General features: G+C 43.6%; 1 protein-coding gene and 1 long non-coding RNA gene across 4 annotated transcripts in view; both read left to right on the top strand.

Moving 5' to 3' along the window:
* LOC310681466 overlaps positions 1 to 27,658 on the top strand; it is a 250,213-nt gene that overhangs the window by 117,933 nt on the left and 104,622 nt on the right. The gene's annotated exons all lie outside the window — the stretch shown is intronic.
* MBP (myelin basic protein) overlaps positions 9,776 to 27,658 on the top strand; it is a 95,730-nt gene continuing 77,847 nt past the window's right edge. For 2 of the 3 annotated variants that reach the window (XM_083449214.1, XM_083449212.1), the window contains exon 1: positions 9,914 to 10,560. In XM_083449214.1, coding sequence (XP_083305340.1) covers positions 10,504 to 10,560 — 57 coding nt within the window. In that variant the 5' untranslated portion in view covers positions 9,914 to 10,503. Of the gene's footprint in view, positions 10,561 to 27,658 lie in introns of all 3 variants that reach the window. The other variant, XM_083449213.1, reaches the window with a different exon arrangement.

The following is a 27,658-nucleotide window of genomic DNA, read 5'->3' as shown; positions in this document are numbered from 1 at the left end:
GGTCACGTCACCCATCACCTTTCTTGTCCCTTCTGCAAATGGCCAGAATGTAATACTGGCTATTGTATTTCCAATAAAAAAATAATTCTAAAGAGAAATCATCTCAAAAGTTGAGGATAAGGAACCTTCTTTAAAAAGGAAAAAAAAAAATCACAATGTGTGCAATGATGAAGCAAGAAATGGCCTGAATTTTGAACCACATTAGCCTTTCTATGGTTTTTAATGCAAACATGTGCTCACTGTAGAATATTAAATGTTAGAAAGACATTATAGTTTCTCTGGGCTTCCATTTTAAAGTTCCATCCCTGCTGCAAATACATTTATAAAGAAAAATCAGTTTTAAAATTGCTTCCTGGTGGTTAGTTGTTTGTATGAAGTCTGGAGTGCAGTCTATTCACAGTGTTTAAGATTTATATTTTTTTTTCTTTTCTTTTTTTACTATTGCTATTTAATTATTAAGACTCTGTAGATGTTCCTTGTAAAATTGACACCAAGATGGATGAATATAAACAAACCCAGACACATTTTTATTTGGCATGGCTCCTTTGCCTTTAGCACTATGATTGAGAAATGCAAAATTCAGCAAACAAAGGGCAGCATTGAATTTATTTTACCTGTCAAGCAGCAGCTGCATAAAATAACTTATTTTCCATCTAGAATATAAAAGTCACCTTTCAAGAGTTGTTGGCGGTGACATATAAGATGTTATATGTTTCCCAATTTAAAGCTAACATACGTATTTTTATATCTCTTGTGCAAAAACTAAAAATACTGCAGACTGGGGGATAAAATTAAAATTTATTTGTGGTAGAGTTACAAAAAGAAAGGGATGCAAATAAACTGCTAGAGAGAGAACAAAAAATGGAATATAAGAGATAAAAGGTTGGGGGTAAATTCATTGGCAGAAAATCTATTAAAAATTGAGCAGCAGCCTGAAGCAATAAAAACTCAGAAAGCACAAGAAAAACAAAGCGAAATCACAGGAGCAACATATTTTAATTAAAGAACTGAAAACTAAGAATGGAAAAATCAAGGCTGATGTGGAGAAAAGCAAAGACGCTCTGCAGGAATTAGGAAATTGGTTGAAAAAGCTGACCCATAATCACAGATTGTCTAGGTTCAAACAAATAACAAACCGTGACTAAGGAAATATGAAAGCAAAAGCTGCACTGGAGCAGCAGCCCATGAGCTCTTCGCATGAGATTCTAAACCATAGCTTAATGCCACATCTCAAGAGAGCCATGGAGGGGTTTATGCAGGGGAAGGCATGAAAGGAAGCATCAATATGCCAAGGAAAAAACTGCACCATACATCAAAAAAGCATATATTTAAGGCACCACATCAGTCTGCCATGCAAATTGTTGTGCTATAAGTGTACTAGCCACTGAGTCAGAATGGCTCTCCCCCCCTCTTCCATTTTCCAGCTTTGAGACATTCAGACTAACTCTAGCTATATATTGTATTTCACAGTGTTTTGAGCCACTGTGTTTTGAAGTGACATACAATAATGGATGCACACAACAGCCCAGTAATTCCAGATGATTTGTGCTGCTGAATGACTGGCTGTCATTCGCCTCCTTCCCTGTGTCTTCTATCTTTTCTCCACGTCAGTAGAGGATAACTATTCTACACATTCTTTTCTGGCGCAGAAAGGCAGGTGTGCTCAAGGAGTTAAGAGCATTATCAAATCAAATCGAATACCTTTATTGGCATCACAGTATAAAACATGTCAGGTCACTGGGATAATTAAAAGGACAAGGGTGAAGCTGTTGAGGGTTGTAAGGTCACACTGTGATCATGTGCACTTAGATATTCTGCTTCACCCTGTCTGTTCCCCCAAAAGGATGGTTCGTTGGGAACCCTTTTGGGTAAAATTGTGGCTAAAAAGTAAGCTACTAAAGCAGTGATATCTTTGTCCTGATCTGCCAGGAGAAACCTCATTATAGGCCGGAGGTCCAACATTGTGCTCAGCACCAGTTGGTGAGGTCTACTGTGTAGAGAGCAATCTAAGAGAATGTGGTCCATTGAATTAGGTACTCCTTGGTTGCAGGCACACAAACGGGCTTGATATGGAGTATGTGAGCATCTACCCTTGGTCACTGTAGAGGGGAAGGCACTTAATCTCGCGAGCATAAAGATGGGAAGGGAGTAGTAGATCCTTTAGATATTTGGCACAGGTTCTGTAGGGTGTTGTAATACCTAAGGCCTCCGAAGAACAGGATCTCAGAGTATGAGGTAACAAGCGCTGTCTTTCGTGGTCGTAGAGCTGCTGCTTGATTATTTGGAATATGTAACTTTTGTCACACGCTTCAAGGCTCTTGAAAGCAATGCCCAAACTACGGAATTTATCTTGAATTGCTTTAAGAGTGTTAAATTTGTAAGACTCGGGTTCAAGTTACCTGTTCTGTAATGAGGTTCACCAGTGACTTTGTACCAGTTTCCGTCAGTCTGGGCTACCTCAAAAAGCCAGGGGTGGGGAACCCACAGGTCACAAGCTAGATCTGACTCACAGGCAGATTTCTGAGTCTCTTCCCACCCATTCACTGGTTGTCCTCTGAGTATAAAGTTGTCTCCTTGTGAAACAATAAAAAACAACCATCAGTTCCTGCTTGCACTAGTTTCTCTTAGAAGATGTTTCTCTCATCCCTCACAACAGAATGTTACTGTCTAGATATTATATCTGTCTCTCTTTCACCACTATTCACAGTGATGTTGCATTCCTTCCCTACTTCCCTCACCACATACAAAAGGGAATGTCTGAACCAGAAGACCCCACATTTATGTGAATGCAGGTGATGCCTTTACCCTGGATAATGAATGGCATCAACTACCCTGACCTGAACTATTTGGAACCAGTTACAGAAAAATTCTGCCAACTTCACAAAACTACTAATAACTGAATAAACCTGTAGCACCACACAAAGTCTGATTGGGTGGTATAGCTACATGGGTAGACCAAGTGATACTAAGCTAACCTATAAAAGGAACTGAGAGGAAAAACAAGACAAATTTAATTAAAAATTGGTTCTCAGGAGGATGGAGTCACATAGAAAATGTTTAACAAGTTCAAGGGGATGACTTCAGAATTAAAAGAACCCTAGCTGAACCTTGGGTTAGATGAGTAACAATTTCCAGTGTGTTGTTATAGTAGGGTTTGAGAGTAAATTATCAACCCACATATAATGAAGCTATTTTATTTTGCCTTTTGTTTTTCTTACACTGTTTTCTCATAGGATGAAAGCAAATTGCACACTGTTCATACCTAGCTTTTACTTAAATGACATCTTATTTTAAGGAACTTGATGAGCAGGTACTAACTTTCCATGGTTTCCTCAAGTGTTTTGGTGTCTGTCAGGGTTGAACCCTGTGATCAGTGGCAGTGCCATGAATCGTTGCAGATATTCATCCTGAAGGTCAAAGCAGGGTGTTAGCAGCCCGAGATAAGCAGTTGTGCTTTAGTCTCTGCCTCTGTTTTCTAGAACTGTATTTAGACTGTATTGTGTTTTAACAGGTAAGCACAAGCTCAGACTCAGTGACCCGGATCTGCAATTTTAGTGCATCCGGGAGCATTAGTGCATTGCAAACATGAGCCCTGCAGAGTGCAGGTTTGGAAAGAGGTAGACTGAGTGAGATGCAGGCACACTGGCCAAAACACAACTAGGGCAATCAGCTTTGGCAGTGCCAACCACTTAAAATGAGTGGAATCAGAATCCTAGTCCCCTTCCCATCTTGGGATTCCTGGTCTGCTTCTCTCTACCGTGGCCACATGACCCGGAAAGCTGTCTGTGGGCAAACGCTGGCTCCCTTGGCTTGAAAGTGAGATGAGCGCCACCACCCCATAGTCATCTTTGACTGGACTTAACCATCCCGGGTTCCTTTACCTTACCTTCTCTCTACCAGTACAAATCCATCTGGCAGCAACCTTATCCAGCCCACATTATCAGTTTCTCCTCAAGAATATAATGGGGTACTTTGTCAAAAGTCTCACTGGCACCAAGATGCAATATATCCACAGCAATCCCCTTACAGGAATGTACTTAAAGGAAAGCACAGTCAATGACAACTTTCGAGAATTGTGAGCATCCAGGGAGGCTGTAGACTGCAGACCACTGGAGAGATTTGAAGAATGAAAGAAAGGACATTCACAACCCTCTACAATGAAAGTAAGGTAAGCACAACAAAAACCTGTGTGAATTTCACTGGCATTTCCCCTCTACTTTGCTAATTTTTAAATCCAATTCCTTTTTCTTGTTAGTTGATGGAGAATGGTTGGAGAGGAATTGCAGGAGAAATTTTCATCACAGCATTTCCACAGGGAGCAGTAATTGCCAGATCCACTTGAGTAATGCAATTGTCTGATTCAAATAGCTTACATCACGTTCCACCTAAACAATATTTCTGAATTGTTATGTAAATGTAATAACAGCAAGCAATTTATCTGTCATATCACAATCCTCACTGACCCAGTCCCTTTCCACTCCTTTCTTCCTGTTGAATGCTGGGAGAGATTGCTAAGGCTATATATTGTTCTGATGATAAGTACTGCATGACATATCCCGATGCAAGAAATGAATGGACTAATAATGAAATTAGAATGAAAATGAGCAAGAGAGAGAAAAGGTGGTTGAGACTAATGATGGAGATTGCCAACAGGATCTGACAGCGATCAGGTTCCATATTGTCAAAGATGTGTAAACAGTTCTCAGAACAAAGATAAACTATTAGGACTTTCCCCCACATATGGGGAAAAGACAGTATCAGCCATCTTGTTGATTTATAAAGTACAATTTACATATTGATTACCTCCCAGCTGCTTTCTCTCCCTGAACCAACAGCCTCACCTGGCAAACCAACCTCTCTTTTTTCAATTCTAATGAGGGGTTGCTGTTTGCTGAAGGAACTAAATTCATGCTTATTTTTATTTAGTTGTTTATTCAAAAGAGAAGAATAATCTGCGATAGATTTTACACAGGCTTTATTTGAAGAATGTATAACCAGGCTTTACTATATAGTTCAAGGTGGCTTACAAGAATATTAGTACAAAGACATAAGCCAATGGGTCTTACTCCTGCATAAACACATGTAGGATTGCTCTGTTAAGCCCCTATGGGGCACCAATCAGCTGCACAGGTGTGACTTGGTGTAAGGCAGTTTTCTATCATCCTATGTTCCCATCAGACCCAGAAATCTTGGTCAATGGGAGTTATAGTTCAGCAGCATCCGGAGGAACCACAATTCCCCACCCTGCTGTATACCTTTGATCCCTTATAGGGGCAAGAGTGTGGTTTTGGCTTGGGGGGGGGAATCAGATATCAGAGTACAGTATACGGAGCATAGGGCTGATATCAAAGTACTTTGATATTTTGCTGTAAATAACAGGACCGTGAAATGTAGTTAAACTAAGGAGGCTGCTTTTCTGGCTTTCTTTACATGATCATCAAATGACATTACATAAAAACATGGAAAGCCCAGCTGAATCAGTGCAATCAAGTCCATCAGTCCGTTCTCACAGTACCCAATCAGATGCCCAGGAGAAGCCTACAAGCAGAAATATGGCTCTCAGGCTGAAAAGGTTCTCTCACCCTTGCCTTCGACTAATCGGCTTGTAGCGCAAAAATTAAGCTTTTTCCATTCATAATTGTTCATGCTCACCCTCAACATACCACTTTCAATCTAGATTGATTCTGGATCCTAACACTCACAGGCATATCATGTCTTGATATGCATATGAAAACCCTCCCCCTGGTTAGGTTATTCATACCTATTTGCCCTACACATGATCCAGGTAAATGAAGGAGGATGTGGTGATTGTGATTTTGGTATACACCCACCATCCATCATTGGGCAGGTGTGGATTCATGCAATTGCCTACATGTATTTTCAAGTGGGCACACTGTATGGTAATGCCAGATCAATCTGCAGGGAGCTTTTGATTTTGGAATGAAATAATATTCTCAATAAATGCTTTTCAGGGGCAATAGATCTAAACTGTGTGTGGACTATGCAGGGGGGGAATATGCACTGTCTGTTGTTTCTAGAATAAAATTTGTGTACACAGCCTGTCGGATATCACCCTTAGCCTTTAAAGATTTTTTCTTATTTTAACAGTAATGCATACACACCACATTTTTTGCTTGTGGTGAGCAATGTAGTGAGGATCACAGGATCCAGGAATGAGGACTTCAAACTCAAAGGCAGAGCTTACATCTATGTTTTAGATTTTCAGCACTCAGTAGGAAAGCAACAAGGAGCGAAAGGCTTTCTGAAGTGTGGGGTGCTTTCATCTTCCAAATCTCAACACCTTCTTTCAAGAGTGGAAGCTTTTGGGGATTTTTTTTGCTCCTCTCCTATTTCCTGGAAATAATCAATAGGAGCATAAAAGGAAGTCTGTGATCACAAACCAATCACATTCCAATGTTTTCACCTCAGTTTACTTCCACATAATATGTTTGTGATCCAAGTGCAATTACTACAAGTCTCTCAGGAAAAGGTGCAATACTATTTTTTTTACTCCAAGTTCTTGGTCTGAACAAATGCAATACTTCTGTCCATATATTTTGCCATTGCTGATGCAGTTAGCATTCCTGGAAAACTCTTTAGCTGAGAGGTTATTATAACACAGAATTTGCTCCAATAAATTACCATTGGGGAGATTATATTGTTCAACCTGAGCAAACACCTCTGCATTTAAGAAGGAGTTGGCACCCTGGAAATAAATTGAGCCAGCGGCATTCTGAAAAGAATTCACAACCCCATCAAAAACCTACAATTCCTTGGAGAAGCCACTCAGTTAACTGTTGCTGTGATATACTAATGGAAAGCTGAACCCAAAGGAGGGTGATGAATTATGATACTTTTCTGAGTTTTTCCCCACAACAAACAATACTTCTGTTTCTGTAGACTCTTTCTAAGCCCAGGTAATAAAATCCTTCATTTTATTATAGCGTTGAAAGGTGCTCCCCCCCCCCCCAGTTTTAATTATTTTCCCCTAAAGGGATAAAAAAAAAATCCAAGATATATTAGGTACCTTAGGGTACCCCAGTTTGTAGTCATTTCTAAGACTGGGTATATTTGTAGGGATCATTTGTTTGAAGGCAATTCATTGTTTGAATGAAACTAAGGCTGCATTTGGGTGTTGCTCTCTCCATGAGCAGGTGCTCCTGTGCTTTCTTCCGGGTTTCACTCCTGCACTGACATGCACACCTGGCTCCAACTCCAGGTTGGATTTTTACCCCGGCCTTGTGCTTCAAGCAGCCTTAAACCCTTTAATCAGATGCCGGGATATTTGCTCATTAAAACATTTGTTCAGTGTGAGTTGTGGTGAGCCTGAAGCATTGGTCTAGGACGGTGAAGGAAGGGATTACCACAAGGGTTAGCCAATAAGCATTCTGCACAGACAGACGAGGGAGGTAGGAGAGAGGTGGCTTTCTGATTATTACAATGACAGTCCAACTTTGCACAACTGGTCCGAAACCCCCCACCCCACCCCACCCCATTGCTCAAGCCTAGGTCCTTGCACTGACTGGACAGTTACTTAGCATGCCATTGGATGCAAGCCAATATACAAAATTAAGCAGAGACTACCAGCCCTATCCCCCAGATGCAAAAGCATGCATTTATGGCTAGCAGTAGCACTCTTACTTCTGCTGCTATTGATTGATTAAGGTGGAGAGGAAACAATGTGTGCATCCCAAAGTCAAGCCGCATCACTCAACCTAGGATCATATGAACTACTAAATGATCATAGAGTTGGTCCCTTCCAACTCTATGATTTCTATGATCCTCGCCTGCCTAGTAGGGGCATCATCCCAACCAATGTTTAATTGCCAGTTCACCCATGAACTATCATCAACTCCCTGGTTTATTCAACCTCATCCACCCCACCATTGATTTTAGACAATCATTCATGGAAATCACCATCCCCAGATCTAGCTAAAACAAGGAATAAAGCCTGATGTCATCACCATTCACCCTCTCAAAATAGACAATATGCAGACATGAGTGGTTTATCTCCACTGTAGGTTTATTAACACCTTTACCATGCCGTTTTGCTTTGTTTTGAAAGTGCAAAAGCAAAAGGAGAAGGAAAAATATTCCTGTGTGTTCAGTCCTTTGGGTCAAGATATATACTAGTGAAGAACAGGGCACAGATGGCATTTTTGAGTCATTAAAATAGCAACATGCAGTTTTGCAAGCAACAGGAAGGATGCAGAGGAAATGACACTGGTGTGTGTGCCAGATGCATTGAGCAGAGATAGCTTCCGAGCACGGGTGCCTCCTTCTTTGAAGAATTGCTAACACCAGCACAACAGACATTCTGCAATATACAGTGTTTGAGTATTAGGAAGAAATTCTGCATTCTGTATGTGCATGGATGAAATGGGGGGAAGAAAGTGTGGGAAGAGCACTGGAATAGGGAGCTTGGGGATATTGTAGAATCCATGGGTTGTGGTCAATAAAATTATACTCTTGAGTAGACCCAATGAAATTAATAGATGTAAGTTAGTCATCTCCATCAATCTCAATAGGTCTACTTTGATTAGAATTTAGTTCACTACAACCTAATGTGTCTTTTGGAGTAGGATTGGCCACACGTTTGGTTGGAGTCTTTTAAGTCAGGAGTGTGGAAACTGTGGCCATCCAGATGTTGGAGGACTACAACCTCCTTCACTCCTGCCTGCTGATGTGAACTGGATTCCATCAACCTCTGGAGGACCACAAATTACCCATCCCTGATTTAGACAGACTCAGACCAGAAAGGAAGCCCAAGGAGACCATGGATGGTTTGTCAGGGTCATTTCGAGTCCTGTGGACAAGGCTGCAAATGGAAGGGAAGGCAAAATGGGTCGGCAGTAGTAGTTCTGACTCCAGTTCTGCTGTACTTCCTGGATACAACAATTTTCTGTCTGAAGATACACGTTTGTTCCTCTGGTATTTTGCCAACCTTTTTTGCAGACCTGAACTGATTCACAAACTACAGGCTCAAACCCATGACCCTGAGATTAAGAGTCTCACGCTCTACCCACTGAGCAGGTCTTAGGTGAGGGCAGGTGAGCAATCAAGCAGAGGCAACTTTCTATTTCTCAGTCCTTGCTAGAGAGAAGAGACACCCACTGCCTCCTCTTGTTTCTCCCTCCATGTAGAACTATGGGAAGGGCTGGATTCCTTGGCTGAAATCTCTACCAAAATGCAATCCAGGAGAAGCAGTTCAGCAGCAGAGATGTGCTTTGCATGCTAGTCTGATCCCCCATGTCTCCATGTAAGGCTGGGAGAAACCCTTCCCCCAAATCCGGGAGAGCCACTGTAGACAATAGGGAGATAGTCCTTCCATGACCACTCTTCTCACCTTGCAGAGAGAGAGAGGTGAGAGAATGTGAGACAGCTGCTCAGAACATACAACCATAGAACTGTCGAGTTGGAAGGGGCCCCAAGGGTCATCTAGTCCAACCCATTGCAATCACCCATGGGTCCAATCCTCTATACCGGTGCCCAGAAAGTAACTTGAAGTAGGACCAGGCACTCCCTTGCTTCGCTCGCCAACTTTTCCGCTCCAAACACCGGAAGCGGCAGAACTCTAAGCAGAAGGCACCATATGGGGTGGGGTTGCAGGGACTTCCTGTGGGGGGGGGGTTCTCTCCTCCCCCCCATCCTTTCCAGCCCCTGCTGCAGCGCAAGGCGAGGATTCAGCTTTGTTCCTTCTGTTCACCCGCTGCTTTGCCTTCCAAATAAACGTGTCAGTGTAAAGTGTAGCTCGACTTCAAAAGGGGCGGGCGGCGGGAGTGCTCAACCTTTCCTCTGCCCCCGGGAAGGTCCGATCCAGCGCAGAGGGTGCCTTCTCCTCCTCCTCCTCCCTCCCCCGCGCCCCTCCCCGCCGTGTTGACATTCGCGCGCCTCACTCCGTCCTTCCTGGTTCGGGAGGCGGGCGCGAGAGCCCCACCCCTCGGCGCTCGCCAGCTCCGCGCGCGTCCTTGCCTGGGCGAAGGTGCTTCTTGGACTGGAGGCTGCGACGACCAAAGACCCCGGCGGCTGGCAGGAGGAAGCGGAGGAGGGGCGGGAGGCTGACCCCGAACTCGTGGGAGGAGGCGAGAGAGAGAAGGCGCTTGGGCAGCCACCCCAAGCCGGCGCACGCGGGCGCCCTTTGGAGCTGCCCACCTGAGCGCACGGGACAGGAGCGGCGATTTGATTCGCGCCAGGCCACGCTTGCTGCGGAGGGAGGAGGAGAGCGGCGCCTTCCAGCCTCGTCTGGCTTCGTGACAGCGCCGACCGAGCCTGAGAGGGAGCAGATCCGAGGGGGATCTCCCCCACCCACCCAGCCACCCCCTCGCCGCCCGCCCTGCTCCTGTCGTGGCAGCTGACGAGCCGACTCGCCCTGACCTGCGGGGTACCCCACGCCGCCTCCGCTCTTCCCCGCCGCCGCTCCAAGTCGCCTTCCTCGCGTGGGTAGAGGAAGGGGGTCTCCTCCGTGTCTCCACGCCCGCCCGATCCCCCTCTCCAGGGGGGTGGATGCTGCAGACCCCCGGGAGCCTGCGAGGCCAGAGCGCGCGACAGAGGACACCTGGGGTGCGTTATTGGGGCGCGGGCTGCGCCTTCTTTTGTACTCTTTTGTGCATTTGTGTGTGTCACTGTGTGTGTGTGGGTTTGTGTGTGAGAGAGATAGAAAAAGGGTGGCGCGGCTGCCGCTTGACGATAGCTACAATCTGTCTCACGTCTGTCTGGCGGCGCTGCGCCCAAGACGCGGCGAGGATCAGCCCGATCGTGGAGTATGTGTGTGCTGTGTGCCTCTGTGTTGTGATCGCCAGGGGCTGTAGTGGAATTGCTGGCTGGATCCCAGGCAGGGGAGAAGGCGGACTTGTTGTCCCTATCGATGTTGTGGCCTGAGGCTGATAAATAAATCCAGGCTACCACCAGCCTTAAGGGGCAAAAGCTGGTGGCACACGCCCAGCCCTTCCCTAATCTTTCTCTCCACTAAGGTAGTCGACTAAGGCTTTCCCAGCGGTAGCTGCCAGAGTCGCGGGGGGGGGGATGCATTGTGCGCGCCCTTTGTGCCACATCTGGCGTTATGACACGCATTTCCCGCTCACCTGAGAAGGAGTTACGAGGCCTCCCGCAACGGGCCTGGACTGTGGCTGATGAAATGGGAGAGTAAACCTGCATGTATTGCTCCACGCTGCCTTGGGTTGTTGCATAAGTGGGCGGGTTGTAAATATTTTTATGAACAAAAATTAATAAATAGTGTAACATGCCAGGGCATGAGCTGGAGAGGAAGTGTTGCAGGAAGGCAGTAACCGGTTTGCAGCACAGAAGTGTAGTTTTTCTCATTCCGGAATCCTCAACATGCTGCTTTCAAGCTAGATCCGTTCTAGACTTGATACACCTTTGAAATCCCTCCCCTGGATTCTGTTTCCTGCGCCTACTCATGCCCCAAGTGAATCAAGGAGGAAGTGGTGACTGTGATCTTGTGATGAACCCACCCATGATGTCGTTGGGCAGGTGTGGACACACCACCCATGTTTCAGATCACCTACAGATGTTTTCAAAAGGACACACTAGGGGTACTGCAGAATCAAACTGCAATGAGCTTTTATTTTTGGAAGGAAAACAGCTTATCAGAAAGCACTTTTGGGGGGCATTTCTCCACTGAAGATCTAGATTGTTTGCGGACTACATAGAAAAAGGCAAGGACTCTGCCTCTATTGATCCTAGAACAAAATGTTATGTGTACACAGCCTAATATTGCAGAAGGGATATACAGTGGTACCTCGGGCTACATACGCTTCAGGTTACATACGCTTCAGGTTACAGACTCTGCTAACCCAGAAATAGTGCTTCAGGTTAAGAACTTTGCTTCAGGATGAGAACAGAAATCGCGCTCTGGTGGCGTGGCGGCAGCAGGAGGCCCCATTAGCTAAAGTGGTGCCTCAGGTTAAGAACAGTTTCAGGTTAAGTACGGACCTCCAAAATGAATCAAGTACTTAACCTGAAGTACCACTGTATACAAATAGTTGCAAGAGAAAGTAGGGTGAGCTGGGAGGCCCTGATCTCTTGTTGTTGCTGGTTATGCTGCTGCTGCTTTGAGAGTTTTGTATACTTAAGTGAGATGAAAATTGTCTAGCCAGCCTATGTGATACTCTTCCCGATACAATATAACAATTGTGGGAGAATAACAATTAGAAGAGACTGTGTTGCTTCAGGGACTACTCATAGGATAATGAACATGAAACTCTTGCCCTGAGGAAGTTCAGAGGAACTTAGAGTATGCATACTCCTCAGTCAAGCTACGTTGGTCCAATAGGAGAACTGTGACATATAATCAAATGACAGAGGAGGGAGTTCACCTCATTTGGCAGTGGACCTTCTGGTTTATAAACTCATTTGGAGTTTGTCCTGGTCATTGACTGAATGGGAGACCATCTGGGAATCCTGTTGTAGGCTACCTGGAATTCCAGGATGGAAGACGCCAAGCAGAGGCCTGCTGGATCAGACTAGAGGCCTGCCTCCGCCAGCATTGTGTTTCCCACAGTCACCTGTGCAGGAGATAAACAATAGGCTGCTGCTGCTGCTCCAGGACAATTTGTGGTATTCAGAGGTATGTTGCCTTAGGGCCTTAAGGTACTATACAGTATATAGCCATCAAGACTGGTAGCCATGACTGGTAGCCATAGCCCTTCATGAATTTGTCTAACCCCTTTTAAAAACAGCCCAAATTTGTAGCCTATGCCACTTCTTGAGGTACCAAGCTCCATAATTCAGTTATGTGCTGTGTAATTCCTTTTTTTTCTGGCCTGAATCTTCTATAGCAAAGTACTCTTATCTGTCTTGAATCTTCCACATCCAAACTTCATTGGATGACATTGAGTTCAGGTACTATGAGAGTTTTTCCACGGCTCCTGATCATTTCTACAACTTTTCCAGCTATACAGTATCTTTCTTGAGATGTGGTGACCAAAACTGTACAACATATTCAGAGTGTAGTTTCATACTGATATAAAAGCTTTCTGATATTGGTAGGTTTTTTTCTTGATTACTTTTCTAATGATACCTAACATAGGTAGGTGAACATTATTTCACAGTTGCCGCACACTAGATCAATGTTTTAATTGAACTTTCAGCTGTGATCCTGATATCTTTTTCCTGGTTCAGACCCAATCAGTGAGCATCTAAGGTTGGAATTGTAGACCCCCTCCAAGTGAATTTACTTTACACTTGCTTATATTAAACCACATTTGCCATTTTAATTCCCCTTCGGCCAGTCTGGAGAGATTCCTTTGGAGATCATCGCAATCAGTTTTTTGTTTCTCCCCACCCTGAATAATTAGGTGGCATCAGCTTTGCTAGCTCACAATTCACTCATAACTCTGGGTCTCATAAATACTCCAGATCTTATCAATGTAGTAAATCAATGAACATCTGGCTTCAAATCTGAACCCTTCCACCTCCAAAGCACACACTTTTAAGACAGTTGCTGTTTGAGCTGTAGTGATGGCTATGAGCTGCCCCTGAAGGACTTGCCATATCTTGGATACTTGTGTCATATGGTGTTGAAATATCCTTGCAGGTTATTCATTTGAACTTTTCAGGATATTCTTATCTCACACTTGAACTTGGTAACAATGGTATGATTGTTGTGTGTCCTTGTTGATCGTAGTTGTTAGAGAACACATCAGCCATGCAAGCTTATTTTTGACAACGTGCTCTATCCAGACTAGCTCATGTCTATGCAAAACATTTCATAACTTATTTGCTTGGCCTTTCCCCTCTGACAATTGTGTGCTTGGAGGATATTCTTTAAAAGGTCCACAAACTGTCATTTTATACTAAACATAGTACTGCAATCTATCTGATATGGTAATTATAAGTTAAGTTGAAAAGAATGAGGCAACATTAAATAAACAGTTGTTAGCCTACTCATGATTTGAAAGACTTCTACATCATTTTTACCCCTCTTGCACATACATATACAGAGAGATCATGTTAGCAATTGAAAATGACTTTATTCCAAGGCTGGAAGCAGCTCCACTTTAAAACAAGTGCATTTCAGTTGTTTAATACAGTGGTACCCCAGGTTACATACGCTTCAGGTTACAGACTCCGCTAACCCAGAAATAGTACCTCGGGTTAAGAACTTTGCTTCAGGATGAGAACAGAAATGGTGCTCCGGTGGTGCGGCAGCAGCAGGAGGCCCCATTAGCTAAAGTGGTGCTTCAGGTTAAGAACAGTTCCGGAGGTCCGTTCTTAACCTGAAACTGTAGTTTTGGGAGGTTGGGGAGGGGTGCGATTGCTTTTTATAAGCTGCTTCAAGCACAGGGAGTGGCAGGATTTTGAGAGTATCTCATATTGGTCAGTTGTTGCAACCAGTGGCAAAGCACTACTGGGGGCGGAAAGCAGCCGGGGGCATGGCTGGCATGCCCCGGGGGGGGGGGGGTGATGCACTCCCCAGGGGGCATGGCATGCTGCCTGTGGGGGCGTGAGGCCCGGAACACTGGGGAGTGCACAGCGCGTGTCGGGGGGACGCCACGATGGCACCCTACCAGAATAGTGGTGCCAGGGGCGGTCCACTCCCTCCACCCTCCGGTTCCTCTGCCAGTAGTTGCAACAATGTAGTTTGAAAGTGTTTCAAAAACCAGAACACATATTTAAAAACATGAAAGTGCTCCAGTCACTTTGGTGTACGCTAAAGGTATGTGGTGTTGTTGTTGTTGTTCGTTTTAAAAATACCATAATATGCTACCTGGAAAACACAGTACAGTCGTACCTCAGGTTAAGTACTTAATTCGTTCCGGAGGTCTGTTCTTAACCTGAAACTGTTCTTAACCTAAAGCACCACTTTAGGTAATGGGGCCTCCCATGCCACCGAGCCACCGGAGCACAATTTCTGTTCTTATCCTGAAGCAAAGTTCTTAACCTGAAGCACTGTTTCTGGGTTAGCAGAGTCTGTAACCTGAAGCGTATGTAATCTGAAGCGTATGTAACCCGAGGTACCACTGTACCCTTATATTTCTGAAACTGAAATGTTTGTTCAAATTGCTGGCTGGGATCAAACTGAAAATATTGCATGCTATTTTACAACAAGATCCTTTAAAGCACCGTTACCTCTGCATGATAGATTAAAGAAGACCTCACAGACAATTATAGGTCAGACCTCAGCATACGTTTGAAATTCATTGTGGCCAGGCTGATAATTCCAGGTTATAAATAACTCTCATTTCACCAAGGACACCATTCAGAAGAGAAAACTTGATTGCTTTTCAAAATCATAATGTAAGCAGACCAAAGGATGTGACAGCCTTACCTAATTTGATGCCGCCCAGCTGTTTTAGATTACAGCTTCCATCATCTCTGACCATTGTCCTGGGAGGGCCAGTCTGGAAGTTGAGGAAGGCTGGGGGGTTGAATAATCACATAGCTGAATAATCTGTACAGAGAATGCTAACACTGAATAAATGTAGCCTTGAAGGGTTGAGACATGCTTTGTATGTAGAAGTTCCAACTTCAATCCCTAGCATCTCCAGGTAAGGGTGAAAAACATCTCTCTGCCTGAAACCTTGGACATTTGCTGCCAGTCCGTTTAAACCATATGAAGGTAACCAGCATTAGAAACTCAGATATAGAAGCTAATCACCAAATGCCACCTTAAACCAAGGTTACAATCACCACAATGGAATGTCTAGATGTCCTTCTTTTTGCAATGGGTTTATTATTATTATTGATATTCATTTCCATACCACTTTATATTTTAAAGAAAAACCCCTCAAAGTGGTTTGCAGCACATTAAAACATCAAATAAAACAATCCAAGGTAAAACAAATGCAAGCTTAAAGGAAAATATTTCAAATCCTTCTCTACGTGACATTTTGCTTTCCCCATAGTTATTTACCTCCTTAATTTATATAGCTGCTCCATAGCAGAAATACTCTAAGAAGCCATTGTCGGACTAGGACCTGGGAGATCAGGGTTTGAATCCCTACTCAGTCATGAAACTCACTGGGTGGCCTTGGGCCAGTCACACCATCTTAACCTACCTCACAGGGTTGTTGTAGGGATTAACTGAGGAGGGGGGTGAACCATGTGCTGCTTGGAGAAAAGGGTGGGATATAAATAAGCTCTTCAGCTTACCTGCTTAAGAAAGCTGGAGAAGCCAGCCAGATGGCAACATCTCAATGTTTTCACAATTGGACCCATGACAGTGACAAAACGCACCTGGTGCCTGACTAATTTCAAACACTGTAGGCAACCTGTGACCTAAGGGCTGCAAGCGGCTCTTGTTGGGCTTCCCTGTGATCCCCTGCCAATTTATTCCACTGCCGTCAGGGCTGCTGGATTTTGCTGTACAGTTGTGATGGGTGCCATCCTGCCCACGTAATCATGTTCCTCCTCCAGCACACCACACAGCTGGATTGCGGTTGTAAGGGGGAGAGTAGCACACAGGGAGGCATAACCTCCAGCTGCTGCATGTGGCCTTCAGGGACCAAAAGGTAACTTCTCCCTGGATTGTAGATATAATACTCAGATACGGTCTGGCTCTATATAATGCGTCTTCCTTCCTGGTTTAAACATGCAGCATAACTCTTGGGCTAAAGCATTCTTTTGTGTGGTTTGTGGTGATGTGGCTTGACACTCGAAGCAGATTTCATGAGGATTCAATTTCAAGCACTCTCCATGCTATTTGGTGTTCATTTAAAGCAGGTCTCAGGAATAACGTCTTCTAAAGTACTTCAGGCTGAAGTCTCTGGGGCCCAGCTGCACACTTTGTTCCTGCTCTCAGCTAGAGTGCAGGGAACTTTTGCTGAAATTACAATTTTGGCTGAGGTGAAGCCCATATTCTCCCCTTCGCTTCACAATTTAAAACTCCACATGGCGTATCTAGCAGTGGAAGAGAAATCCTTAAGTGGCTACAGGGAATGAGCTAGAAGAATAGTATGACCTGCATTCCCCCTTACAAAGTCGGGGGGGGGTTCATAAGTGTGTATCATTGGCCCGCTTGATACTGTATCTGGCAGGAAGCCTTGGAGAAGTGCTGTGACTCACAGAACATAATGGACTCATAAAGCCATACTTGCCTCGACTGTAGGATGCCATACCCTCCAACATTCCTCATGAAAATAGTGACATTCCTTTCTAAAAGCATGTTGACTGTCATTGCAGGGGTCACTTAGAAGGTGACTGCTCAAGTCCGAATAGAAAGCTAAAATGGCTTCAGGGTGGTGAATCATGATGACTGGCAGCAGTGCATGGTTTTGTTACTGGAGTCATAGCTTCCATGTTCTCAGTTTTAAAAAGAACATTTCTGCTGGCTGTCTCTAAAAGCACTTGGACGACACTTAGCTAAGTGGTGGAGACATCCCAGAAGAAAATGAGCAGCTATGGCCAGGTATAAGTTGCTTAATCACTGCTCTCTATACTACTCTCCTTGAGGGCTCCCTTTCCTTGCACATTACCAATGTGATATGGCTACTCCCTTACACCCCAAATTCATGGATTCTTCTTTGCACATGATTTGGAATTATTCTAAGCATTCCAGAAAAATTTGTCTGAAAACTAGGAGCTGTCTTGGCATTCTGAGAATCAGCCTGAATCAGGTCTAGAGAAGAGACATTAAAAAACACTAAAAAGAAACACCACCCCACACAAAGCTAAACCCTGTATCATGAACCCTGTCCAAGTATAATCCCTTATCTAAAATACTTCAAGCTGTTATGGGACCAAGCAGCCCCATTCTCCCCATTTCCTGTTGTTTTTCATCTGGCACTTTCAACATTCCATAGATCCTAGAAGTCACTTGTGTGCCTTTTTAACATTCTGTTTCGTTTTTGTTTACAAACCAATATACTTTAGCTATACCTAGGGAATCTCACAGATCTGAAGAAACCACTACCTTGTTTTTGGAGGTTCTATTCCCTTCCAAACTGATACACACCAGACCATCCAAATTCAACATTCAAGGAGATTATGGTGATTAGACCATGAGCAGGCAAAGTATTTTACAGAGTAGCACAACCCAAACCACACTTCTGACCCAAATAGCTTTCTGCCTAAATTTAGACCAGATGTGTGGGGTAAGGGTGGAAACAGCACAGGTAGAGATGAAAAGGAGAATGGACGAGAGAAAGATGTATAAGGAGGAATAATTGTGAGCCAATGCTGTTATACCATGGTGTGCAGGTATGAGTGTGGATGCTTTGTTTTGGTTCAGAAGAAGGGGCATGTTTGGTCAACTCAAGGATTATGGCAGCAGTTAAATTTTAGGCGTCCTTGCAAAAAGAAAGAGGTGGGTAGCATGATGTGAATGCTTGGCTAGAAAAGGCAACTTATTAATACTTTTACAGCTGTTGTTTTTCTTATGATGACTTAACTGAACTCATTGTGGCCCAGTTTGTTGTTGTTTAGTCGTTTAGTCGTGTCCAACGCTTCGTGACCCCATGGACCAGAGAACGCCAGGCACTCCTGTCTTTCACTGCCTCCCGCAGTTTGGTCAGACTCATGTTTGTGGCTTCGAGAACACTGTCCAACCATCTTGTCCTCTGTCGTCCCCTTCTCCTTGTGCCCTGCATCTTTCCCAACATCAGGGTCTTTTCCAGGGAGTCTTATCTTCTCATGAGGTGGCCAAAGTATTGGAGTGTCAGCTTCAGGATTTGTCCTTCCAGTGAGCACTCAGGGCTGATTTCCTTCAGAATGGAGAGGTTTGATCTTCTTGCAGTCCATGGGACTCTCAAGAGTCTCCTCCAGCACCATAATTCAAAAGCATCAATTCTTTTGCGATCAGCCTTCTTTATGGTCCAGCTCTCACTTCCATACATCACTACTGGGAAAACCATGGCTTTTATTCCAGTTGCCAGGAGTCAAGTCAGCTTCCCACATTTCTATCCCTTTGCTTGCGCTTTCAGGCTGGAGCTGACATCAAAATGTAGATGCGAGCAGGTGATCAGTGCCTTTCGGGGGGGGGGGGGACCTGCCTTAGCAACACTTGCACATACAGCCATACCTTGGATCCCAAACGCCTTGCGACTCGAAAGTTTTGGCTCCTGAACACCGCAAACCTGGAAGTGAGTGTTTCAGTTTGCAAATGTTCTTTGGAACCCAAACATCTGACGCGGCTTCTGCGGCTTCCCCTTGAGCGAGCGCAGAAAGCCCCTGCAGCCAATCGGAAGCCGCGCCTTGGTTGTCAAATGTTTTCAGAAGTTGAACAGACTTCCGGAACAGATTCCGTTCGACAGCCAAGGTATGATTGTATTTGTTTAATAAAATGATAAAGTGACAAAAGGTAATTCCAGAGATGTGGGGACAAGATGTCCTTGAAAGGATTTACGTAAGTGCTGGGGATAAGTGAAACCCAAAGAAGTTGGGAGAGGACTTCTGGGATGTCACATCACCTTGGTTCCAAGATCGTCACCTGGCTCATTTTTCAGTTACACTGTTCTGATTTTTTCATTTAAAATTGCAGGGACCACATTTGTGTCCCTCCCCTTGTTCTCAGTGCTGCTGAGGGTGACTGACAGCACTGCTACTTTGTCTGGTTTGGCAGCTTAAAGAGTGCCACACTTTGCTCTGTACATGTGCATTCCCATGATAACTGTATTTACAATGGAAAGGCCCTGAGATTATTTTTAAAAAAGAAATATTGTGTATTTATTTCCAAACATACAAATGGTGTGTGTGTGTGTGTGTGTGTGTGTAGCACATGAACCTTTCAGGTTAAAAGATAAGGATGTGCCCTGCCCAACTGTTTATGCTCCATGATTTGATCACTCCATTAATCATGTGGGCGCAGAATACTTGAATGCCTGAGTGCATGTACATGCATATGTCACAGCTTGCAATATAATTGCCTGGAGGGATGTTCCTGCATGCTTTATTCCTGTGATCACTTGTTGACTTGCATTGGTCCCCTGTCTTGCTTGGGATAGGGGAAAATAGTTCATTGTGCAAATAGTCAAAAAATTTTGAGAAACGTTTCTGACACAGCCTGGCAAAATTTATTATTTCATATCCTGTGATATTATGGTGAACAGAGTGTGCTTTTAAGCATACCATTCCAGTACTATGCTGCCTTAATTTGTTTTCAGTCTTGTAATAAGCACAATGTTATAGATTAAGGTTTTTACAAAAATCAGTAAGGTTAAAGCTTTAGTAAAATGTGCATGACTTTTGAGTTTGGGCATGTCCTTTCTTTGTGCTTGTTTTTATTAACTTGTTTAGAATTGAGGAGGGGGAATGAATGAGGAAATGGTGTTGGTGCACTAAAATGGTATGTTTGAGGTTTGAATCCAGATGATGGCGATTGTAGGGGTTTTCAAATTACGATCTCCATGCATACATTGGATTGCACCCACTAGTCCAGAACAAGTTGGGGGGGGTGAGGGAGGAGGAGTGGGAAAGTAGTATATGCCACTAAGCAGTATGTTAAATTCCACCCACTATTCCCCACAGAATATTTTCTTTCAGAGAAAATGTACCTCATAATTTATTTTGCTTTGGTTTCTTTGCTTTAGTATGCAAATGAATTTGCGAACCCTTAAGCTGCAGGGTTTCGTCAAGCCTTGCACATGAAATGGTGAAAGGGAATAAATTTTGCTATACAGGTGTTGGCTATTGAGGTGCTAATCTTCAAGTTCTTCTCAGTGGTAAGCTTCTTTCTTTGTGGGATAATATCCCGGGCCTTATTGCTTCAGAAGAAAGCAGTGCTTCAAGAGGAATTTAGAACTGGCTGGAGATGGTTAGTGAATGAGATGTTACATCTTAGTTCTTAATTTTTCTTTCTTTCTATACAAAGTAGTTGCTATTAGCTTGTCAAGAAGCCTGTTAATCCACCTTTGGGAATCCTGGCTAAGTGAATGGAGATAATGTCATGCTTTTATCCCATATTGATTTTTTTGACATGAGAATGCGGTAAGGAAAATATCCTTGTGTCAGTCAGGACACGAGCCAACCTGTAACCTTGATTTCATGGTACAAAACACTTTTCTTTTGTTGTGGAACTCAACTCCTGGTTGAGTTAGAATTATAGCATATGCCTTCTATTAATAGGAACTTTTTATTTATTAAATTTCTATACCATCCTTCAGCCGAAGATCACAGGGCAATTTATAATATAAAAACACAAAAATAACAGTTTTAAAAGTCCATAGATGGGCAGCTATGCAAACAGAATTTCTCCTTGTGTAAAATACCAGGTCACATCACTTTGTAGGCAGTCTGTGGTGCACAGTGAGAAGGGAAAGCATTCAAGGGTTAGAAGGAGTAACTAGGAAGATTCATCTGAAGTGCATCTTCAGCAGTATAAAAATACAAAATATTTATAGCTATAGTGTAGAGACTGGTAAAACATGTCCTTTAATTTTACAGCATACATCCACCCATCCTTTAAACCCCTTTCTAGGATACTTATTCTGATCAGCCAAATTACCTCCCTCCTCCATTTTGTCCCTCTCAACCAACACCTCAAAATTTCGTACTGCCTGTGAGCTCACGGGTGCTTGTTTGAGTTTTTAATCTATAAAAGTTCACACTCGCTTTAACCTCTATTTTGGGATACCTAGGGAGACACCTGATTATGCGGAAAACACACCTTTCTTTTGTGTGGCCTTCTTTTGGTTCCTGACTGGTGGACACTCCAACATCCAAGTTTACTGTGAGAGGGAAGGATGTAGTCTTACTGTGCTTTTCTAAGAGACGCAGAGTGGCAGATTATTGCAACTTTTATTTATCCATCGAATGGTGAGATTCACGAGGAACCATGGCAGGGGTGCTCTGAAGCTCACAGATCTTCCTCTGGGCAACATGTGCATTTCACACATTTAAGTAGAAGTTGCAAAAGAAGACATTGAAGTCATTCACATCTTCCCCATTCCTTTTATGATACTCCGTCTCTTGTGGATAATGCATTCTGAAGGAAAATCTACACCGTCTCAAGTGCTCAAAGAGGGTTTCTTTCATCCTGTTGTGCAAAAGGTCTTTCGCTGATTATACTTCAAGTGACAACTTCAAGATTCAAGTGACAACATAATTGACTATTCCTAGCAATATGTTTCAATGACAAATCAGTCAGTAGCTTCAAGTGACAGCAAACAAAACAAGCGTATAGAACAAAGACAGATAAAAAAGGAAGACAGGGCATCTCCCATCCTAGAAGAAGAAAACTACTCAGGCCAACTGCTTTAGAAAATGGATTGACTGTCAGGCCTCAAACAGCTTTCTAGTTCTAAAAGGGAGAAATGACTATTGGGATAACATTGAGGTTTATAAAAGATTAATCTGTTACCTCTCTCTGCATGTGCTTCCAAAGAAACGCAGTTAAAAACAAATGAGGAGCCGAGAGTTCAAAGCTGTATTTTAGTATCATAATGCAAAAGTGTAATATTACTTGTTGCAAATTGTCTTCAAGCCTTTTGTCACTTCACAGATTGCGGTGACTTATGATTATTGCAAATTTGCTCTAGAAGCACTGTATACGATGCCTAGCAACTTCCACTGTGTGTGTGTTTTATAACAAGGTAGAAAAGGATGTGATGCCCCAGTTTCTCAGTAAGTAGTCTGTTCTGCAGGCAGTATAAATTGTGACCAAGACTAAAAAAAAAGCAGCTGAAATGCTGCTCTTTCCTGACATTCATTACAATTATTATTTGGGTCAGGTTCCCCCCTTCTTCGATCTCTTTGTTCTGCAGAGATGGGTTTCAGTGAAAAGGTCAGGCTATATTTAATAAAGATGACATGAAACAGTAGCAGGCGTGGTACAGATGTGAGGCTATTGGCAGAATGTACAATAGGCCCCAGTAGTTTTGCGATGTGTTTTGCTCAACATAAGGATTGCATCTTATAGCTCTGTCTTTCCACAGCACCCAGTTCTTTTTTTGCTTGTCATTTTACATTGATCCATTTTCTAAGATGCCTTGTGCTGCACCATGCCTAATATTTGCAGCGTTATGGGTTTTCCACAGCAGTAGCATCTTTCTTTCTTTCTTTCTTTCTTTCTTTCTTTCTTTCTTTCTTTCTTTCTTTCTTAGCCAACTTCTGCATGCAGGATAAAGTATGCTAATGTTGCAGGGTAACATGGATTTCTTTATTTCCACAATTCTGCCGTGTTGGGGTTTCAAAGGATTTGCAATGTTCCGAAAAGGCCTGGTTTGTCTTGAGCAGGGGCAGGGGCAGCAGCGTAAATGCCCTGCACCCAGGGGCGGGGCAAGCTGGGGCAGAGCACACTGCGCAGAACCTCCACAGAGCCCGCAAGCCCCACGTTGCCATTTTGGGCAGCGTGGAGCCTGCAGGTGCCCAAGCCACCATGTCACTTCCCAGGAGAGACGTGTGGCTCGGGTGTGCTGCAGGCCAGGCCCCGCAGTCACCCCCCTCAGTGATGACACCAGGGGCGGCCCGCACCCACCATACCCCCCCTTCCTATGCCACCGGTCAGGGGCCGCATTGCATCGAGTGCAACCTTGGGGGGGGGGCGTATGTCAGGGATGGGCAGCGCTAGAGGCAAAACCACTGGAGCAGTGGTTGTAACTTTTACTTTTCTATAGTAAGCTGCATTCCAGACATGCATAAGTCAAAGCTATCTACACACACATCTATCCGCTACCTAGACAAACAAGGGGTGTTATCCCAGTTCGAGGACAGATCCCAGCCAAGCAAAGGCACTCAAAGGTATAGAGCAGGGCTTCCGTGCATGTTGGCAGTGTGATGTAAGACCCCCCAAATCAGGTGAAAGGCTGCGGCCCCTCCCAACACCAGCATCAACTCTTGGAAAACTAGATAAATAGTGGTGTGGGGAGAAGTCACAATTTGGTTCTTCCAGGATAGTTCAAGTTTCTTATGTTTCATAGCAACATGGGCAGGATAAACGTTGCTGTGGCTCCATGGAGGATGAGACTTTCAGTGGCTGCTTTCATGATATCTCTGCTTACCTTCATTGTTGGAGGCATATGCCTCCAAATAGCAGTTACTGGGATTCACAAGTGGGGAGAACTTGCATAGACATCTGGTTGGGAACAGGATGCTTGACTAGTTGGGCCCCTGGCTTGACCCAGCAGGATTGTCTTATGTTCTTGTGATCTGGTAGGGTTCTTCTTATGTTCTCATCAGCAGAAGAATGTAAGGACCTAGCCTAAGGGAATGCTATTAGAAGCAAGAATTTCAGTGAGAATTCACTGTTTGTTTCTGTCATTTGATACAGAGTCCCATTTGGATTGATGGTGTTTGTTCTATAGTGTCTGACACAATACTTTCTAGGATGCATTTAACTTTTGCAAATGTATGTTCCTTTATATCTCTGTCCCTTCTTCCCTTCTCTGGCTGGGAATTTTTACCATTTTGCAGCACAATCCTATATATGTATATCCATTCAATCATAAATCCACTTCAACAGGGCTTATGCCCAGGTGAGTGGGAACAGAATTGCTGTATTTGTTGATATACTTAGGCTCAGAGCATGGGGTGAAGGCACATGGTGCAGTGGAACTTACTAAATCTAAGCTGGCCTCGATGTGGTCAGTGTCTTGAGGGAAGACGTGGAAATTCCACATATGCTACCTTGTGCCTAACAAGAGAAGGGTAGGGGAGAAATGAAATAAATTCATGAGACTAATTTCAGTTTGTGATTGTGGTGTACTTGAGCTCCCTCCTCATAAGACTGAGTTATAGTGTAGGTGTTTAATTTAGTCTTTCCATTATAGGCTGGGTTTTGAAATCCATGAATGTGGTGAATGCAGTTTTATCATCCTATCAACACTGCGAAGAGAACATGATCTGAATAGCACATGAGGTTTTGTTTTCTCAAATGTGTCGCCAGTGCAAAATTCCTCTCTGAGACAGGATAGAGCTGTTTGTAAATGTCTGTTGTGTTACTACAAATCGTATTCTCTCTCTCAGTGTGTGTGTGTTTTTAGAGATATATTTTTTAGTGATGAAGCTGGGAGTATTTTGTTATGTTCTTTGGCTTTGATACACACATACACAAGAATAGGGAACCTGTGGCCTTTCAGATATTGTTATATTCCTTCTGCCATCAGTTCCAACCAGCATGTCCAATAATTAGGGAAAATGGGACTTGTAGTCCAACAATATCTGAGGTGGCCAAAGTTTCCCCATCTCAGATTTATGAAATGTTAATCATGTGAGTAGATAAAGCCCATATCAAGGTACAAAGTCTGAGCAGCATTTATCTTTTAATTTGAAAACAGAGCAGAGCACGGGTGTATTTGATATACTTGCACAGTCTGAGAGGTGTTAATATAGTGACTTGTCTAAATTCCAAGCTGATAATTATGTTCTGCCTACTTAAAATGCTTCCTAAAAGAATCAGACGAAATAATGTATTCATTTCCTGCTCCAGATGAGTAGTGAATCCCAGCGGATTCAAAGGGGCTGTATGATATTAATTGCTAAAAATATCTCTCTAATTGTTCGGGATCTTCAAGCAGGTATGCACAAATTTGGAGCAGAAAATTTGTAAGGCTTTGTTTCTTAGTATCCTGACCCTGATCTGTGGCCTGGGCAGGCTACCGTTCTGTGCTCACTCCCCTGAATTCAAATCCCACAGGCTTCAGAATGTAAGATCCACAAACTGCTGGATTTGTCCAAAACCCCATCTATTCCAATATTCTTTTCCCACATAGCCAACCAGATGCCTATGGGATTTGCTTCTGTCCTGAGTAAACAAGCTGAGGACTGCCATGATGGTCAACAAAACTGAGAAAATGGTATCGTACAGTCTCTGGCCTTGAATAATGCCTTCATCGTTTAAAGTGATGGCATTGTATTGGAGGGACTTCATATCCCCCAAATGCTTGAGGCCCAGTCCTGGGATGTGCTGAACACAGACTCCTTCATGGAAGAAAGAACTGGCAACTCAGGTCCTCTGACAATCCACTTTACCAGTGCTTGAGCCCTCACCTTAACCTAGAATAAAGGCCGTCCCCCTGAAGAGATGACAGAAAGTTGAAGAAGCACTGGGCTTCAGGGCAAATCGCCACACCTTTAAGAAATCCTCTCCTTATTGAGGACAGCAGTCTTCAGAGTTTTTGTCCTGCTATGTCACACTCAGTATTGCCCAGGACATCACTGGAAGATGTTTGTTTCTTAGGAGCTGTCCACAGTTCTGCAGGCCCTTTGTGTTTTTATTCCCTGTCTTTGTGACCTTTCTTTCTTTCTTTCTTTCTTTCTTCCTTTCTTTCTTTCTGAAAAGCTGCTGCTAGCTTTTATGGGCTAGATAACTTTGTTATTTTGAGGCTCCATCTGTATGATACATTTAAAGTAGTATCATACCGTTCCATACGGTTCCTTCTCCAAACTACTATTCCCAGAGTTCACTGGGATGAGGGATTGACTGTTAAAACACTCTGAGCAGTTCTGGGCAAGGAAATAGGAGTCTTCTAATAACTCTCATCACCATTAACAAACTACAGCTCTCAGGGTTTGTTGGGGGAAGCAACAACTGTTTAAAGTGGTATGATACTACTTTAAATGTATAGTGAAGATGGGGCCTGAGTTTCTGTGCGGCTTCAGCTGATTCTTGAAGGAATTGTCTATTTCCCCCATGGTAATTATCCAGCCCAAACTACATGCTGCACCATTTTATCCTGGGACAGAGACATGTAGAAATATATACATCTCATGCTTCAAAATAAATTACGCCCAGATCAAATTATCTGCAAACAATGGGATTTTATTTTGTTTTATTTTTTGCCTGCAACAAGCTGGGCTTGGCTCAATTGCTTGAGCCATCTGCAGCTCTTTGCTCAGAAAACTCGTTTTGTGGTGTATTTGTGGCGCATTGTTGTGAGCTTTGTGTAGGATGATTGAGCAAGCGTGATAGGATTGCCTCTTGCTCATGTTTCTCTCTTACGATTCTAGGGCTTAGATTTCAGTAAGGAAAAAAGAAGATGTTTCTAGAAAAGAAGAAAGTACTTCTTCACACAGTTCACAGGTCAACTATGGAAGCTGTTCCCACAAGAGCTAGTGCTGTTGCACTCATATCCTGCTTCCATGCTTCCCATAGACACCTGGTTGGCCACTGTCAAAACAGGATGCTGGACAGATGCTCCAGCAGGCCTTGTAATTGGTCAATTGATTGCAATGTGCTTACACCTCTTTTTTTCAAAATCTTACGCACGTTCCTTTTATCCTCTCAACAGCCCTGTGAGGTGGGTTATGCTGAGGAAAAAGTGACTGAGAAACCTGTTTTTAATTAAAAAACCGTATTCACAAAACCGAGCCCAACTCACCCTGAAAAGATAAACAAATCTGCTTCTGAGCCCTTAATCCCACTCACTGTTCCTGAAATAGTCAGGAGGAAAGCTGCACCAGCCTTCGTAAATTAAAGAAAGTGGCAAATGGACAGCAGGAGAGGCTGTGGCAGGAAATTGCAGGATCCAGATGGGGAACAATGTGGACTAGTTGTGCCAGCTGGCATACACGGAGTGATCCTCAAGAGCTCTGGCTTAACGTCAGCCTTGACATGTTGTGCTTAAAAAAAACAAAACCAGAATGCATAATCTTCACATGGCTGCTTTTTGTATTCTAGTTACAGATTGCATAAGGTCACACACTCCGCTGAGCACATGTTTTTGTGTCAACACATGCCGTTTGGGTCAGGTGCAGATCTGCTGTCCTCGGGTACAGCAGTATTAGGCATCTTAAAGGCATGTTCCTCAGATTCATGGGGATAATA

Source organism: Podarcis tiliguerta (assembly GCF_965153285.1).
Source record: "Podarcis tiliguerta genome assembly, chromosome: 7".
Lineage (NCBI taxonomy): Eukaryota > Metazoa > Chordata > Lepidosauria > Squamata > Lacertidae > Podarcis > Podarcis tiliguerta.
The sequence above is the reverse complement of the archived record's forward strand: the minus strand, read 5'-3'. Positions and strand labels throughout refer to the sequence as shown.